We start from the raw sequence: 19,047 nt of genomic DNA on the forward strand, positions 1-19,047 counted from the left end.
TGCTTTATTTTGTTACTTTAGAGTGTAGAAATGTTAATTTTGTCTAAGGCGATGTGTCATATCATTCTTCAATTTTCAATTTTCTGTTCATCGTAATATTTTTTTATTACAACACACGAAAGTAAACCATATACCGCTGCAATATGGTCGCTTCTTTTTTAAAGAACTAAGTAAATATCTCGTCGTCGTTCAGCTATTAATGACTAGATGGCAGCACATTGATCAAACATTTGAATATAAAATGAAAACGTCGTAACTTGCCATACAAGGTAAAGTAAAAGATAAATATAGTCTGTGCGTGTGTGTGTGTGTGTGTTTTTTTGTATGTATATTACGCGATTACTCCGGCGGCATATATTAATTATATTAGCAAAATAAGTTATTTTTAAGTTATTTATAAGTTTGATGGCAAGAAAATGAAAGCTACAAAGTAGTTGAAGAATTATTTAATAGTGCTTAATTAAATAGATTAAAATAACAACGCAACAGGTACATAACACGCGCTCATTCACGCAACAACAGACAACATAACGCTTAAAACAAACAACAGCTTACAAACAAAATAACAACAATGTTAAAAACAAGATAACAATTAGAATAAGGGTGACAAACAGATTTTGAAGAAATCTTTGAAGGAAGTTTCTATTTTAGAGCACACAAGTTCTTTTGGAAATATAACTTAAATGCCCATATTCAGTCATGAATTACGGTATACCACACACGAAATTTACTTTTGAAATATCACTATTATAAACTAAACGTTCCGTAACGTTCAATTTTCAAAAATGTTGACAGCTTTTTTGTAAGTATCATCGTGTGGCTCACCGTACTAAACAAAAACAGTAAACACATAACCCTTAGGTCTCAGGACAGAAAAGACCGGCTTTGTGATTTACAAAATACAAATTTAGATCTTGTGTGATCCTTTCTTTGTATGGATAATAGTTTCATAAACTGGCACCTTGAAAGGTACAGGTTTTTCGACTGCAACAATCACGTGCTTGTAGACCTTGAAAGGCACATCCTTGAATCTAGGGACATGAACAGTCTTCTCTACAGGGTAAGGTACAGATTTTTCGACAGGAATAGACACTTCTTTTATAATAGGAATTACTACAGCTTTAGGTACTGGAACTTGAATAGGTACGGGATGTGGTACAGGAATCAAAACAGGCTGGTGGACTTTGAACTCGACGTTCTTAGGTATGGGTACGACTATTTCTTTGTAGTGCTTGACTGGTTCCGGACTTTCTTCGTGAATGTGTTGATGGACGGGGTAAGAGTGGACTTTGAGGTCCTGTCCGCCGAAACCATGGCCGGAATCACCGCCAAATCCATGGCCAGAGTCACCAGAATCGAAGCCACTTGAACCTCCGTGGCTGCCGTAGTCAAAACCTCCAGAATAGTCGCTCGCTTGGAACTGTAGAAAGAGAAAAAAAAGTTATATATAAAAAAGGTCATTCTTATGGCTTGTTCTTTACCCTATTTAGGACATGTATTCATACTTTACAGAAATATCGTTGGTCGAAATTTCATAACCTCGAAAGTCATTTTGAGAGCTAACCTAACCGAACCAAATCGTGACTTCGCGATAAACATTCAACATATCCTGAAAGAACAACTGTTTCGTTTTCGGTGTAATGAAAATTCGAAACGTTAAACGTTAACGTGAAACGTTATTTCGGACAACGAAATTTTCGAGTATGTGATTAAGTTACTCTTTATGCGTGGTTAATTGGAAATTGGAATCTCTACAAAAATATCTATTTATAAAGAGCGATTCCAAAAGTTTCTTACTCATTCTTTTCTAGAGAGTGTGCTTCACGTCATTTGTTATCCTATGAAAAAAATCATTATAACTTTTTTATTAAAAAAAAAACGACCCCAAGTTTTATTGAAATCAGTCTGCTGAACGTGGGTGAAATCCAAAAAACCGGATTCATCTCCTAATCTGCCACTCTTAGAGGTGGAATTCTCTAATTTTAATGGGACCACTGCTGAGATTTCCCCTTTCCAACAAAAAAAGAATCATCGAAATTGCTTCACAAATGTTGCGTAACATATGCACAAAAAAAAAATACAGTCGAAATTGAGAACCTCCTCATTTGTAACAATGTACATTTGTAAATTGCAGATTGTAACAATTTTACACTCGAGATGTAATCAGCGAGACGCCTTTCTATTATAAAATACCAAAGGTAGTGTGAACGATAAAGGTGTTATATAAGCCGTCAGAGAACAAAAGATCCACAATTTCCATACGAAATCGATTACAACCTCAGCCAACGCCGTGTAATAGTGGTAAATGAGCATGAACACCATCTAAAAACGCGTTGGAGCATTTATTCCTTTCATCGTCACTTTCGCGGTCGACTTGCAGTCTATTCTGCTTTTCAAATCACCGCGCACCGATGTATAGTCGAGGTGAATATTACTTATAATACTTTTACATAACTTCCGGACCGGTTACATTGTTTGAGGTCAATTTTAACGTTCAGGAATTAGTCACATTGACTGGAGACATCACAGAGCTAAATTCCCGACAGGACCGATTCGGGAATTGTGCTTTTAAATAAGTATAGAAATATGTAAGTAATACTCGACCATATTAAAAGATGCCTGATGCGAATGGAGCTTCATACTTGACATTGGCATTTGATTTATTGGGTATTACTTATTTGATAGTAAAGCTCAAATCACAATGGGGCAGTTTTTCGCCTATAGCATATTCATCTCTATTTTCGCATTATTAAAGACAAATATGTGTTATGCAAATACGGAATCGTGCGTCAACGCGCGCCTTCGCCACCGTTGTCTTTTTGTCGTTGAATAATTTCAGTACAGAGTACTAAAAAACCGACCTCAAAAGTACGTGGAATACATATACATACATATAATTACCAAGATTTTTTGAAATCGGTTACCGGAAAGTGCTCAAACCCGGATTCATCCTCTAGCTCGCCATTATACGGTACTTGAAACAGGAGATAATAAAAATCGGTTCTCACTACTCAAAGTATATTGAGAGAGAAAGCGCCTAGGATTGGAGAGTAGCAAAATCAACCATTAAAATAATTGCTCCTAATAATAAAATTTAGGCGCTATTTATAAAAATGAATCTTCATGCGTGAACAGCCACCCTTCGAAGAGGATGATTTTCTTCAAAATTAAATGGGACCACTATTACCCTCTTTCCACCAAAAAAGAATCATGAAAATCGGTTCACAAATACCGGAGTTATCACGTAACATACATACAAAAAAACATACAGTCGAATTGAGAACCTCCTCCTTTTTTGAAGTCGGTTAAAAACAGTACGCGACGCGACGCTTCGACTCTGCGCCAGTGTGAGTTTAGCATTATTATTACGAACGGAGAACGGAAGTACATAAGTTGTGGTCTGAGTGTTCTGGGTAGCGATCCGAAGTTTCCGTTGTTCCGTTTACCGTTGTAACTGATGTCGCATAACTATCCACTACTTGAGAAGTCTTTTAGACCATAGTTCGCCACACTTAATGTAAAGTTTTTTTAACAGCAACAACGCACATACTCATCATAACCGCGGTCTAGGGAAACCCTGAGTCGCGGATGCCATGGACACACACATAGACAACAACAAATTACACCCAAACTCACGAGAGAAATAAATGTAGGCCATACAAGTATTTCTACTGGCTCGGAATTCGAACCTGGTAGCTGTTCGGCCGCGGAGGCAGTTTTCATCAGGATATTACCCATTGCGACTAAACATTTCAAGTCAAGACTCTCCCTCACTCTAACTATAAAGTCCTACGTCGTCGTCTTTCTCAGCCACGACAAAAATGTCAAATACAAAAGCAAATGCGAAAAGGGACGAAGGAAGGTGTAACTTTAATACCTCAATCAATCTTATTCCGACTTAACTCTCAGAAAATTATTCCAATATTTCTCAGGCTAAGCATTTTAAATCCAACTAAACGTAATTCTAGCAAAAGAAAATCCTTTTTTCAAACAGTCAAGCCAATTTATTAACGGTAGAAAAGAGGTTAGGTAAAAAGAAAGGTCAGTTGAGCGCGAATCGAAGTTACGCTTTGAAGGTTCTTTTACATTAAGACAAGTACGATAACTCTATACAGACGTAGCAGCGAGGCTTATGTGTGTGCACGTTCGCTGCGCGCCGTGTACGGACGCACACTTTCGCATAAACTTGCGGTGCACTCGCGTTGCTTACGAGTCATGCTTGTAGAACTTGTGAAAAAATTCGTCCAGGGAAGTACTGTCACTTTAACTATTTCTGCCGCTAAGAGGTAATGCAATTACTACTGTGTTCCGGTTTTAGAGGGTAAGGATGTTGGTGAAATTACAGGCACATAGGACTTGTTAATTCATATCACAGGGTGATGGGCGCAGTGGCAGTGCCACCAGTGGCACTTCAACGGTTATGGAGAGGCGTGTCGCTTACCAGTAGGCGCACGACTTGCTCGTCCCGTCACTTGATAACATAATAATCTCAGTACAGAGGACTACAAAAACCGACCTCAAAATTCATTCACACCCTAGTTTGCTACCCTTAGAAGTGGACTGTTTTCTTCAAATTTCAATGAGACCACTTCTGTGGTACCCTCTTTCCAACATAAAAAGAATCGTCAAAATCGGTTCACAAATTCCGGAGTTATAGCGTAACATATATATAAAAAACGTATTCCAATTGAGAATCTAAAAAAAAGAGTTTTTTGAAGTCGGCTAAAAAAGCCACGTTGCTACGTTTCTATACACTTGTTTCATTGTACTATGTAAATATACTACGTAAATAGTTTAATTATTACTTTATTAATTTTAAGACCGAAGTAACAATATTGAATAAATTATATGAATAGGTTCTGATTACTATGCAAGTAAAAAGATTTTAATAACATAGGGTAAACTATGTAAAGGTACCGATGCTCTGTTTCTCATTGTAAATAAATTTCCCTTAAGAAGAATGAGCAAGAAACTCGTTGGTCTTTGCAAAAAAACATATAAGCACATTTCTTATTTATAATATTTATTTATAATATCATCGAGACAATCTGACAGAGCTAATCGGGTCACTACTATAGGTTTTTAACAAAAAATAAAACACTCATATAACGCACTGTTAAGAAAGAGAGAGAAACCCTGTATCGCGGATGCCATGGGCATAAACATAGACAACCACAAATTTCACCCAAATTCACGACAGAATCGAACCCGGGACTTCAGCATGGTAACTGTTCGGCCACGGAAACAACCTGTGTTTCTAGATGTAATATGAATTTATGAATAACTAAAGGTTACTTAAGAAACCGGTTGGATTTACTATTTAAATATATTCAGGTGACGAAAGTGAATTTCCGAAGGTCTCTAGAACTTATGGTAAGTCAGGGCTATTTCAGCCCAAAACCGATCTATTTATACAATAATAATGTGCCTGACAACCACACCAACTACCTGGTCTTAAAGGTGGAAATTCCCAACGAAATAAAAATATAAATAAAAAATACATAATTTCGTTGAGAAAGAAGATACCCATAATATTAACCTTTGAACTAAGTCCAAACTCATGGTACCACTAATTCGTTTAACTATTGTAAACGATTATTTTATGGGGAACTGTATACGTTTTTACAATAAGATTCCGGAGCGTATGTTAAAAATACTATTTTCTAAGTTTAAAACTTACATTAAAAGTATTTTTATTGAAAAGTCATATTACAAAATTGTAGACTACGTGTTAGATAAAGATGTATGGAAAGACAACATGAGTCTAGATGCCACACAAATGTATTCTATAGCATTTAAGTTTATTTGAAAAGAGCAATCCCTAGAGTTTCTTTCTCGTTCTTCTAAAGGAAGTCAGCGTAGTGAACGAGCAGTAGCTTAAAAAATGACGTTTTCAAATGTAAATATTTCACCTATGGAATAAATGATTATTTTTGACTTTGACTTTGATCCTGTTATAGTCTCATGTTAGTTATCTATTAAAAAATTAATCTTTTGTCTATTTATCTGTCATGCCCTTCACACACTTTCCGAGGGTTGTGAATCTCAGATGTGCAAGTTTTGTCACGACGTTGTCTTTCACCGAAACTGTCCTATCAAATTTCAAATTAAAGGTGAGAACAGACGAGTGTAGTTTTGTGAGTCACATAATTGAAACGTATTTTATTTAGTTGCTTTTAAGCGTTTGTACGGGGTGTTTGAGTCGTATAGTGTACAATACCATTTATATACAATACACAATAGTGACCGCTTCTCTCACCCCTTCCTCCACCCACAACGGCAATTCAATCGCAATTACGCGCGTGAGTCGGCAGACAACTCATTATGCGTCGTCGTGTGGCATAAACCGGACTTTTATACGAAACCGAATGCAGTATATATTACCCAAATAACGTAACTAACTAAGGAACTGCCTCCGTGGCCGAACGGTTACCAATCCTGGAACTGCTTTTTCGTATTTACGTGTGACAGTGAACGTCAACGAGTCCAATTTTAAAGTCGTTCGATCCAAATGTCGTTAAAGCGTATTTCTGTATATGAATCGAACTTAAATTGAGTCTAAACGACAAGTCATACGTACTCTGCTAATTTTTTGACAGTTCTTTCAATAGATTTTCGACGATTAAATGTCAAATTTCACAATCCAAGATGGCGTTCATTGGTCGTTACGTTTCGATTCTACGCTTATTAACGTTCGTTCAAGTGATACGTGAATAAGCATTTTGGATAGGACTTCGATCGAACGACTACGTAACTTCAAAGATATGAACTTACGTGAATCGCACTACTGGATTGGCACGCAGAGGTCTCGAGTTCGGTTCCCGGGCCGGGCCTACATTTATTTCTCTCATGAGTTTGGATGTAATTTGTGGTTGTCTACGTGTGTGTCCATGGCACCCGTGACACAGGATTTCCCTGAAGCGAGTCTTAAAAAAAAGCAACTCACGACTCACTGCAAACGAAAACTGAGAGTACGTCAAACCATTAGACTACCGCGACTATTTATTATTAGGTATATTACGTAAGTGTATCTAAAGCTGGAATTTAAAAAAACGTCATTTCTGCATTACATACCGAACTCTAAAAAAAAAGAAAAAATACGCCGCCATTTCCGCTTGGTTTTGCAGTTTTATTTTAACTTTCAATGTCTAGGCGTTACTCAACATAGTCGTTATTCAACTGATGTTACCACAGCCCTGTCACTGTGTGTGACATGCTTTATATAACTTGATTGAATTTTGTTTATAAAAGGAATTCAATGTTACTTATTTTGTTCTAGTTACTAATCACAGAACGAAAACGGTAAACGTTATAGACGATATAGCGAGTGGAGAATTTAACACAAGGGGCATGCAGATAAGGTATAATTTACAACGTAAAGGAAAATTCAATGGTCGTTAAATAACAGAAACACACATTGTAAATTCAATCGTATTCCCATACACGTTGTTGTCAATTCTGTACGCACCAAAACGATTACATATTTTAGTCCCTGGTTTGTAATATTTAGTGTGTTATGATATACTTTCACGGGCGATAATATCGGGTTGCTAACAGAATGGAGGCAAGGCATGAAGAGTCGATAATACCTCTGCTCGAATTAAATTTTTTCCCGTACTAATACGGTTAATTTTAACTCGTAAGTCGAAAATACTCGTAAGGCCATTTGATAAATGTGTATAGTATACTAGTTATACGTGTACTATTTAGTTCAGTTGATATAAAAAAAAATCACTGGCATATGTAGCACCTGGGTAATTTTGAGGTAAGTTTTTTGTAGTCAATTTTGGTGACAATTTCTTTTCATTTAAATATTTATAGAATATCATCACGAAGTATTATTTAATATTCGAGTGTGGTTACCTGAAATATTCTTTAATATTTGACGATGATATTTTATATTCGCATAATTAAAAAATAAAAATTGTAACCAAAATTGAGTACAAAAAACTTACCTGAAAATTACTGACCTATTGAATATAGCGGTTTTCTTGTAATATTTCGAAGTAAATTTGTGTTTATTTCTATCGTGAAACATTTTAGATATCGTGTTTTCATTTTTTTTTTATTATACATATCCAAAGTGATTAATTCAACTCTTTCACTAACTAAAGCCATTAAAGGTTGTATAGAATCTAAAGTATTTCTTTTAATAGTACTAGTGTGCTTGTTCAGCGGCTGTATAACCTTTAACGGCTAGCAGAACCTTCGATTTTTAAATTTAATCCCACCCTCACCGTTCCGTCTTCGGTCAACCAGAAAGACCGGAACGATTTTCGGAGTCATTGACTTGCCACCCAAGCCTGACAAGTCCGCTTCTTTTGTTGAAACCCAGGTCATTATTATAATTCTTTTTATTCTGCTAAAATCTAGTTGCAATGGCAGTTGAGTCTTACATACGTTGCTCCGTTCAGAAAGTAAGTAACCAAAGCATGTGTGTGATCGAAACAGGAAACAACGACAATCCCCCAGACCCGAGATAATATAGAAAAATTAGTTTGCTACATTGACCTTGTGACGATGTGACCCGTTTCATCGTCGTCCTACCTTTTTATCACCTCTGGTTCCTGGCCACTTGCTTTTGAAATGTTGTATTGTTCTCAAATTCTTTCATCATTATCACTTTCTGCTAAATGTCTGAAGCGAGCGCTCCTACGCCTCTTCCACTGGATTCTTCAGTTTTCAATAAAATAATGTAACCTATCTATAACATTATTAAAATCAAGTAACCCAACTGCAAGTTCTTTTTACGGTTTAACGTATGGTTTAAGAAGGGAGTGTTTTGATAATGTTGTATCTGTGTTTCATACTGTTATTTCTATTGTTACAGCCTTCTTTTTCGCCTTGTTTACCTTTTCTTCTGCATCATTATACTATAAATGTATGTGGACCGAGTCGTCTATTTTATTAACCCGATCAGAGATCGGACCCGGGAGCTCAGAGGTGATGAAAACCGGTGTGCCAGCCACTCGATCACTGTGGCCGTCAATCGTCGTCGGCATTAATTCTTTCATTCAAAGTGACAAAAATAGAAAAGCATATATTGAGAAGGCTTGGCACACGGAGCGAGTGAATGAATGCAGATTAGCGAAATAAATCGAGAATGATCTTTTAACGTTGGAGTGCGTAGTGAGAAGAATGGTAGAGCTTTAATGAAAATTTAGATGAGTGTGCGTGAAGCAATTGCAGTACATTTACTCAAATACTTTGTATACCCGAAAAGATATACATAATGTCATTAAGAAAAAAGATTATCCATAATATTAACCTTAGAACTATGTCCAAACTCATCACGATTTCTTTTAACTAAAGTTTACGTTTTATGGGAAACGGTATAAGTTTTTACAACAAGATTCAGGAACATATATAAAAAATTATCATTTCCTAAGTTTAAAAAGTATTTTAATTAAAAAGTCATATTACAGAATTGAAGACTACGTGTTAGATAAAGATGTATGGAAAAACGACATGTGTCTAGTTTCTTCTCAGCATAGTGAACGAGCAGTAGCTTAAATGTGACGTTTTCAGGTGTAAATTTATTTTACCTCTGGAATAAATGATTCTTCGACTTTGACTTTGCAAGAGAGGTTTGCCAGGAGGTAGAATCCAAGGACATGACTATAATTATGTCACTTTAAAGCAAAAACAAAGTAATGATAGTAAATGTGCCACACCAATTGCCTGATCTCAAATTAGGGAATTATCTGTACCATGAGTACCAGAGCAATGGAATTCCCTGCAAGGCACTACTCACGTCAAGAAAAGTTCATCTCTCAAATTGATCCTACCGGGAATCGAACCCAGGATCTACGCATCCAGCGCCCACAGCTCAAACCGTTGGGCCACCGAGGTCATCGTCAAATAAGTTGAAAATATACATATTTTTCATTGTTTAGCTGATTATGTAACTTGTAATAAAGAAAGCCTAAACATAGTCCCTCTATCTTTTCTTTTCATTCAATGTAACGTTTTTTTTACTCGGACTTGTTAACTATGACTGGCCGGTGACGGACTGGCGGACGCTGAGTGACAGATGGTTTGTTCGTGTTCTTTTATTTTCATCATTACTAAGACGAGATGGTTAATTTTACTTGATGCCAACCGTTTGACTAAAGTAACCACAGCAGGTAACTTACTCATCTTTTGGTTTTTATAAAGCGTGATGTATCTGTTACATAATAACTATTAAGCAATCTATACCCAAACTCACGAGAGAAATGTAGACCATACAAATATTTCTCTCAGGCCGAGAATCGAACTCTGGACCTCTGCATGCAGATCAGCATGGTAACCGTTCGGCCACGGAGGCAGTTACTGCTACTGTCAAGAGCAGGCATGATGCTTACCATCAGGCAACAACTTCGTTTTCCCGACACCGACATCGCCTTTTCCCCTCAAACACACGTCTTACAGCCAAATCGATAGAACGTAAATTCACGTCTGTCAGACGTCCAAACTTTGTCTTAAAAACGTAGCACTAATCTTGTATCCCTGAAAAGGGCCCCGGCCCACCTGCGTCTACATTAAAATAAAACAAAGAAGGTATTACGACGAATAAAACTTTTGTGAGCTGGTATTCAGAAAAACTGTATGTGGTCGCGACTCCGCCGTCATTGACTAAGGGAACCGCACTTGTTAACGCAAAAACGGCTTGAGCCGGACAAAAGAGACGCTGTTACTTTCCCTCTTATTACTTGGATATAAACCTTTCTGACCGGCTTAATGCTGCTACTAAAAATCAATCTGATCTTGGGTTCAAAACAAGTCGTGATATCATTACGGGTTGACCTACCACCTGTCAAGCAAATGACGTGACTTCGAATCCAGATTACTGAACTCTGAGTTTTTCGGAATTTAAATGCGAAATTTACCATGAACTTTACGATGAAGGAAAACTACACGTCGATTCACAACCCTATAGGAAAACAGTGTGGCGGACGGGACGTGGTTTGATGATGATTATGATCAATACTTTAACCAATGGGCCACATTCTAAAATGTTCACCTCCAACGTTTTATTGCATCGAAAAGATGCAATAAGTTCAATCTTAGCTCATAGTACTTAAGAAGTCGTAACATTTGCTTTCAAGTATTCAATAAGAACACAAAGATTTCTTGGAATACATCAAATATCATAGATATAACATTTCTGTTCGACTTAACAGCTTTAGCTAAAGGTTTAGAGATGAAAATTAACTAGATGTAAACAAAAAAGAACTAATGCTATCGAGCGGTGGTGACAGACCAATGAGAGAACTGTTGCTTCTTAAATATATTTTAATACCTTCCACTAAGGGCGAAGGGAAACATAGTGATGAGACTTACATGTCGAAGAGGGTTCACAACCCTTGCAAAATGTTTCAAATTCCCAAAGAGACCATCGTGACGAACTATAGTCCTTTCCTTAGAGGTATCGTGCCTTATATCCATCGTGCTGATTTACTGCCAAAATCTATTGGATGACATCCTACCATATTTATATTAACGTAGTAAACGGAAGACTGTCGGCCTACCCTGATGAGAAAAAGCCGTAAAGTATATCTACGAATTCAATTAAATTACTAATTACTCTTGACTTGTGAAAGAGTTCTTCTAGGGAACATTGTTATGTTACTTATTTCTGCAGAAATGTGAGCGTCACTGCGTTACAGTTTCGAAGGGTAAGGGTGCTGGATCACAAGCGCAGTGGCCGTGTCTCTCAGATCTTTAGAATGTATACGTAAGTATATTAATTAGATACAGATATTATAGCGCTCAGTGTCAACTTTGTGGTACTGTTACTGACGTCATGTAGCTTATGATCCTCCCTGTAATGCAAAGACGTATCGTCTCTTAATATGGGATTTACGAAACGAGCCTCCTTGCACGATGTACGTCTGGCGTATCCTGGGCAACAATCGGCGGGTACCTTACGCCGATAGACAAATCATTTAATCACGATGGCAAGCATTATAGAGTATGCCATAGATACGGTAAGACTGTTGTTATTTTTGTAGGAATTACATATATTTGCCAAGTTCATCCATCTCCATCGAAACTTGGGAATGGAATTCGTAGACAAGATAGCTGAAAAGTACGCCGAAGCGCACCAACGCAGGCTTTACCATCACGTGAACGTCGAGGCCATTCAGCTCGTTGACCACACAGATATTAAAAAGACGTTTAAAACGGAGAAAACCATTTCAACTAGTGTGGTGTTAGTATATGATTGAACTAAATGGTGCCAGTGACACTAAACAAAAAGAACACATAATAAAAGTGTCTTCGTCTTAATAGATAATGAGAATTTACACTGGATGAATTCTTAGTTTACTTTGTTTATTTGTTAGTTTAAGTGAAATGTAAACTACTTATTAGTCTTGCATTTGACTAGATTATAATGCATTCATAATGTACTTTACTAGTGCTTATAAATAAATAAAAAGACAATTATATATTTGCCAAGTTTAATTGAAATCGGTTAACGGAAAGTGGATGAAACCGAATAATCTGAATTTATCCTCTAATTTGCCAGCGCCAGAGTTAGTTCTTTAAATTTGAAAACAACCTATGTACTCCCTTTCAAACAAAAAAAGAATCATCGAAATATGTTCACAAATATCGGAATAATTGCGTAATATATAAGCAAAAACATAATACGACCGAATTGAGAGCCTCCTCCATTTTTGAAGTAAGTTATCGGTTTTGGCTTTAGGAGGATAACATACAATAAGCGAATTAAACATATAAGCGTAAAAAACCTACTTCTCTTTGCCATAGCCGAGAAAAACACTTCGATAACATCATCCCAACTCTATACTTTATACGAATGTCTTTGGAAAGATATTCTGAAGGATCTTAACTAATCTTGCACTCAACACTTAAAGTTTCCAAGTCTAATGCTCTTAAGACGGAAGTTTTGTGTTCGAGCATTCTTGTTTGAGTTTTGTTATAATATTTATAGTAGACATGGGAGTTGTTCTTGCTCTTCGAATATGTATCTTGCTAACAGGATTTTGAATATTAAATTCCGAAGTATGTTTAATAATTTTCAATGTACTTTTTGATAACAATACACCGCAAATATGTACTAAAGGGGGAAAAAAAATATACCAATCAACATATTATACGTTTAACTTAATAAATGCAGCGACGAACGATTACGACGAACGGAAGGACGATGTGATATCCACCACTAGAAAAATACAAAATGTGTGTTCGAAAGATAAAAATGAGTATGATTAGTTCGTTTTACCAAGAATATGTATTATTTACGCGTGTCTATTCTATTTCCAATGGGTTAAACCATTGACTTACAATTATATGGACGTCGGGTCCGCGCTAAAAAGTGTCCGAACTTATAGGGCGTTAAAATCGTATACAGAGCGTCATTCACGCTTTAGTCTTCGTTTGTTCGACTGACAGCGAAGCAAGCAAAATTAGACAGTACTGCGATGACATTGCAATTTAAATTCAACGTTTTAGCTTTTACATATTCCTTTACATGTCACTACGTTTAAATAGGTTGTCTTGGGACATTTTTTTCGTAGTTTTTGTATTAGACCCGTCGTCCATTTATTTGTAAGTCAATGGTTCGAAAGATAAAAATGAGTATGATTAGTTCGTATTACCAAGAATATGTATTATCTACGTGTGTCTATTCTATTTCCAATGGGTTAAACAGAGTTTTTAGACTTACACTTATGATTGATCATGCATACATGATTTTATCATAATAAATACATGTTACTCTACGAAGATTTTTCAGATGTTGTTGTTTTATTAATTCTTCTTTTTATAATATAGGGGCCACTTTCAAAACCATCCCTTTATGTAAGCAATCCCCTTGGAAAGGTAGGCCTCCCCGTGAATTTTTAATATACTGCCGGAAATCTTTCTTTACGAGAAACATCAAAAAGACCGGTAATAAACATAATGTTCAGCTTTGTACATAATAACCTTTCTGTTAAAGGTTCTTTTGATTTTATTAATGTATTTTAATCGTAATGGCAACACTGTTTATTTACGAGATCACGTGACGGGATGAACAAGTCGCGCGTCTGGTGGGAAGCAACACGTTTGTCTATAGCAGAACAAAGACCTGAGACATAAGTTGGCAAGTCCCATGTGCTTGTAATTTCACCAGCACCCTTATTCTTCAAAACTAAAACGCAGTATTAATCATTACTGCTTGGCGGTAGAAATGGGTACCTAAGGTTTCCAGAATGGAAGTACCTTAAGCCTCGATTAATACCAGAACCGATGTAGCCAAAACTCACATATTCTTCATATGAAACACTACAAAATCTTGATATTAATTGGTCGTACTTTCAATTAAAAAAAAAAACAAATTCTGTATTGTTAATATAATTTAAACTTTGCCTATTATTGCAAGTTACGACATTTTGATATTATACCGAAATTTCAATCAATGTGCTGCCATCTAGCGGTTAATTGCTGAACGACGACGAATTGGAGTTATAAATTTAGTTCTCCGAAAAGGAAGCCACCATATTGCAGAAGTATAAGCTTTATGATAAACAGAAAATTGAAAATTTATTAATATAAGTTGCATTTTTGCACTCCAAAACAGCATAATAACTTTTAACTGCCTCTGTGGCCAAACGGTTACCATGCCGGACTGCCACGCGGAGGTCCCAGGTTCGATTCCCGGGTCGGGAGAAATATTTGTATGGCCTACATTTATTTCTCTCGTGAGTTTGGGTGTAATTTGTGGTTGTCTATGTGTGTGTCCATGGCACCCGCGACACAGGGTTTCCCTAGTGCGGGGCTATGTTGAGTGTGTGCGTTATTATTATTATTATTATTATAATAAGGTATTTTTTTAGACTTTTAGAGAATTTGCACGAAAGAATGGCACAACCATACCGTACAAAGCTAAAATGGCGAACTGAGCTCAAGTAGGCCTTTCGAGACCTATAGCTGGCACGCGTCAAACGCTAACCAACACTTCTATTGTATTTGTTGTTCTGTGGTTTCCACCACAACGCTCTCTTCGTACAATGTTTTGCATTCCGTCTTCAAATGTAATAAATACCATGCAACTTTCACTCTATTTTCATGCTTTTCCTTTCATATCTACAATATAACTAAAACGTCAATGTCTCCCTTTTATGTACGTTTACCAAGAAAAAATGGTTACTAATACTAAGCCTTTGTAACACGAGTTGCTCGCTTTTGCCTACGCGTGTACTGTAGGTAAATGGTTTCTTTGTTAAATTATTACTTGGAAATCATCCTTTATTTTTATTATATAAATCTTTCTTTTTATCGTTCATTGACTTTATTTTTGGGACCTCGTAAGTTTGTAACTTAACCCATCATATAAACGTGATAACAACATCATGCTGTAAGGACTGAAATAAAGTTGTAGTAACCTTGTAAAAGAATTCGTCCAGAGAAATACTGCCACCTTACCTATTTTTAATATGAGCATTATTGATTCCCGCCTTTGAAGGGCAATGTTGCTGGTGAAATTACAGGCACATGGGCATTGTCAACTTAAGTATCAGAGAGACGGGCGCAGTGGCAGTGCCCTTCAGATCTTTGCGATTTAAAGCTCTGAGTAGCACTGCAACTATTCTGGTCAGGCGTGTCGCTTACCATACAGGCACTCGACTTGTTTGTACTTAATATCACTTGAAATCATAAAGAGAAGAAAAAACATTGCTGGCGCAATCACTTTGGACACTGGGGTTTTAAACGAGTCGAAGATAATCTAGAAAACAGTTTTGTAACATAAAAAAACCAATTAAGTCTGGGTCTAGACTTGGTATGAATTCTTAATAACTGTTTTTAACAACAAACGTCCAACAGTACCTACATAAATCTTTGTTCTTTTTTAATTTCAAGTCCTTCCTGGCTCAAATTTTCGCTTCAATAAATCGAAATACGGTATAAATATTGTAAATATGGCTAAGCTCTCGCTCAAGTCTGAAGATACAAAAGTGAAAACAACAATACTGTGTGAATTTTAGCTATCAAGCTATTAACCGGCGCAACTTAATTGAATTTCCTTCTTATATGTATAGGTAGTGTACAATATAATACAAATTCAAGATGATATTAAGATCTTCACTGTCTTTAATAATAATTTTATGACTGAAGCGCGCTCAACATTGTCTAAGTCTTTTACACCTTGAGATATCATGCATTCATGGTGTAGAATTCTCCCCGAATTCAAATTTTACCCAGTACTAACGCGGTTAATTTTACTTGGGCTTTATATCAGAATTAATTTTTTTGCAAACGCAATTGAAGCCATTTCAAAAATGTATAATAGCATAATATACGTGTTCTATTTAGTTAAGTTGCTATAAAAAAAATCATTGGTATATGTAAGGTAAGTTTATGTCTTTTTTTCAATCGTGCAAATTTTCAGGAACCGTGTTTTTACGCCACATAGTAATCAGTGTACATCCTCAATTTTACTATATATTTTTTTTTTAAGTAATTGATTTAACACTTTCAGCAGAGGTTGTACAGACTCTTAATACCGAACTTAAGACCTGTTTATTAATACGGAATAATATGTCTCCTAGTCTCTATTCTCTCTCATTTTCTTCCCTTCGACATTCACTGCTGAACAAGCAACGATATTTTGGACAATCTTAACCGCTTACCGCGACTTTTAAAGGGTTATCGGTCTAGCGGGCCGTTATAAACCACGTCGAACATAGATCTCTCCGATCCGCCAAATGACTTCGAGCTTTCTTATAAGGCCAAAAAGAGAAGGGCTGCCTCTATTCCATACCGGTTGAGTTAATCACGCGATTGTTTTTTTGTAGAGTATGTCGTAAGACATTGTATTAAAGCAGGGTATTCATTAAATAACCTGCTATTTACACGGTGAGGCTCCAAAACCCTCCCTAATCACTGGTTAACAAACAACCGTCTCCGAAACCAAACAATCGCCTTTGTCTTGGATTAATGAGAATCTGCTTCAGAAAACGAATAACACTTTATTATTAAGTAGGTTGTATTGTTTTGGAGAAATTCGGTGATTCTGAAACTTATACGACGTTGCGTTTCACTGAAAACATTTTATTACGAATTGAACTATATTAGGAATTTAAAGTTTGTCACTTATGGAAGACTTCATGACCTTGATGAAATCTAGTAGCTGTGTTATTATAAAGTGCTGGCATTATCCTCACTCTACACCAGGGTTTCATAACCTTTTTGGACCCCTCTCAAAATTTCAAAGAGCCTACGAAGTCTTTCCGGAAAGATGAAGAAGAAGAAAGGGTTACGTTGACGCGCGTCTCGCTTGCTCAAATAATGGACAGCCGTCAAACTGTGTGAAAGTTAAAAAGTCAAACGCACAGTACCTATATAATGTATACCAATTTTTATATTAATGCATAATGCATTAGATAATTTTGCCATGAACCCCGGGCATCCATTACACGGACCCCTGAGGGGTCCGTGCACTCTGCTTTGCAAAAAAAAATACATTACGCCAAGAATCTGCCAGCGCTTGAGTGTGCATATATTTTTTTTATAATAGCGTTTGTTGCGGAGATGGGCGTACCTGTTGATCCCACTGTGGCATCTGTCCCAATGCCTGTTGCCCATATCCCTGTTGCCCCCACGATTGCACGTTCATGTTGTACGGAACCCATTGTTGTTGATTCTGTAGCTGCTGTTGTTGCGATTCTTGTTGCGTTTCTTCTGCTAGTGCTGACGCCATGAGCAGCGCGACTGCTAACTGTAAATAAAAATTAGGGTTAGTTTGAAGTTAAAATGTTTTCGGGCACGTCTCAAGACGGAGCTTTGACTCCATAGAGCGTCTTGTTATACAGATCAGAGTAGAGGGTACTAGACTGCGCGAGAGTGGACCAAATAAAGTCTGCAGTGGACGGTCCTTGAGTGCACGAAAGCCATATATCAGCCCCTAACAAAGATACTCCTCGGACCACAATCGCTCTGTCAAAAGTGCAATATAAAAGAAGTTTAAACTTGGAAAATGTTGGGAACTCAGTATTTCTCTCACAGGAACCAAAAAACATGCCGCTCGTTAAACAGCTAAAGGTTATCTCGGAAGTTATAGTTCCGTCCTATGATGGAAAAGTTTAGCAAACGTCCTCAAACCTTTTTCTATCATTATCACTCCTACGCAGACCGTGTTTGTTTTCCTCTTGAAAGTGGCAGTTAAGCGTGTAACACGGCTGGTTGTTTCTCATATCGGTGTCCACGACGCGTTAGAGAAAACATACGGTTTAGGAACATTTTTCCTTTCTAACTGTTTCTAAACTTTATGCTTTATTCTATAATTGCTCTTTTATGCGCTTCGAAAACAGAAAGATAAAACTATCTCAAATAATCGAAACGGGTTTATCTAAAGATAATTAACTTTAAAGGCCTTAACTAAATGCGTTCGTTTTTTTTTGTTTTTTCTTTAATTATATTATTCAATTTTAATATTCTAATCATATAATGCAATATATGACTTTAAAAATAAATGCAACCATTGTATACTTTGCAATTAACATTTGTACGTCAATTGCAGGCACAACACGCTGAACTACACTCTTGTAGTTCTTGTAGTAATCTTAAATATGTATGTAAACTGTATTTACGCTGTCAGCTTACAAATAAATACTCCTATATCTCTATATTTAAACCTAACCAGAAACTTTAAACCTTTTTATGATTTTTGCCATATAAATTAAAATCTATTGTAAACGAATACTTATTTCAACAACTTTTTTTGTAGTTACTGGACCTCTTTATATCTGGACATGCAAGTTCTATGACCTCGTCGTGGATCTATATAAATAGTTACAATTGTAGTGGCAATTAGAACAGATTACGTATGTTTTATTAACTGACAATATTACCACTCATATTTCGCATGTGACCATTAACCATCACACCAATACTGCCGCTGTTAGTTGAAAGGGTGTATGAAACATTTTTTTCAAAAAATGTATTATGTATACTGTAAAAAAATGACGATCGGTCACCATTTTTATTTTGCTTGAAAGCTACCGCAAGAAAAAAGTAGATATTTTTATTAAATTTGATTTCTTTAAACAAGTTTTG

General features: G+C 36.4%; 1 protein-coding gene across 1 annotated transcript; it reads right to left on the minus strand.

The window, feature by feature from the left end:
• Window positions 1–503: 503 nt before the first annotated feature.
• Window positions 504–17,701, minus strand: LOC113238626. The gene is made up of 2 exons (XM_026475453.1): window positions 17,534–17,701; window positions 504–1,420 (listed from the first exon to the last, which is right to left on the minus strand). Exons 1-2 carry the CDS (start codon window positions 17,690–17,692, stop codon window positions 908–910), a joined length of 672 nt encoding a protein of 223 aa, XP_026331238.1. The 5' UTR covers window positions 17,693–17,701; the 3' UTR covers window positions 504–907.
• Window positions 17,702–19,047: the final 1,346 nt, after the last annotated feature.

Source organism: Hyposmocoma kahamanoa, unplaced genomic scaffold (assembly GCF_003589595.1).
Source record: "Hyposmocoma kahamanoa isolate Upper Pololo Valley unplaced genomic scaffold, ASM358959v1 97, whole genome shotgun sequence".
Lineage (NCBI taxonomy): Eukaryota > Metazoa > Arthropoda > Insecta > Lepidoptera > Cosmopterigidae > Hyposmocoma > Hyposmocoma kahamanoa.

Excerpts from the sequence above, each read along its gene's own strand:
- LOC113238626 (XM_026475453.1), bottom strand. The coding sequence starts at position 17,692 with ATGGCGTCAGCACTAGCAGAAGAAACGCAACAAGAATCGCAACAACAG. Across the intron at positions 1,421-17,533 it reads TGCCACAGTGGGATCAACAG|TTCCAAGCGAGCGACTATTC; the intron begins GTACGCCCATCT and ends CTCTTTCTACAG.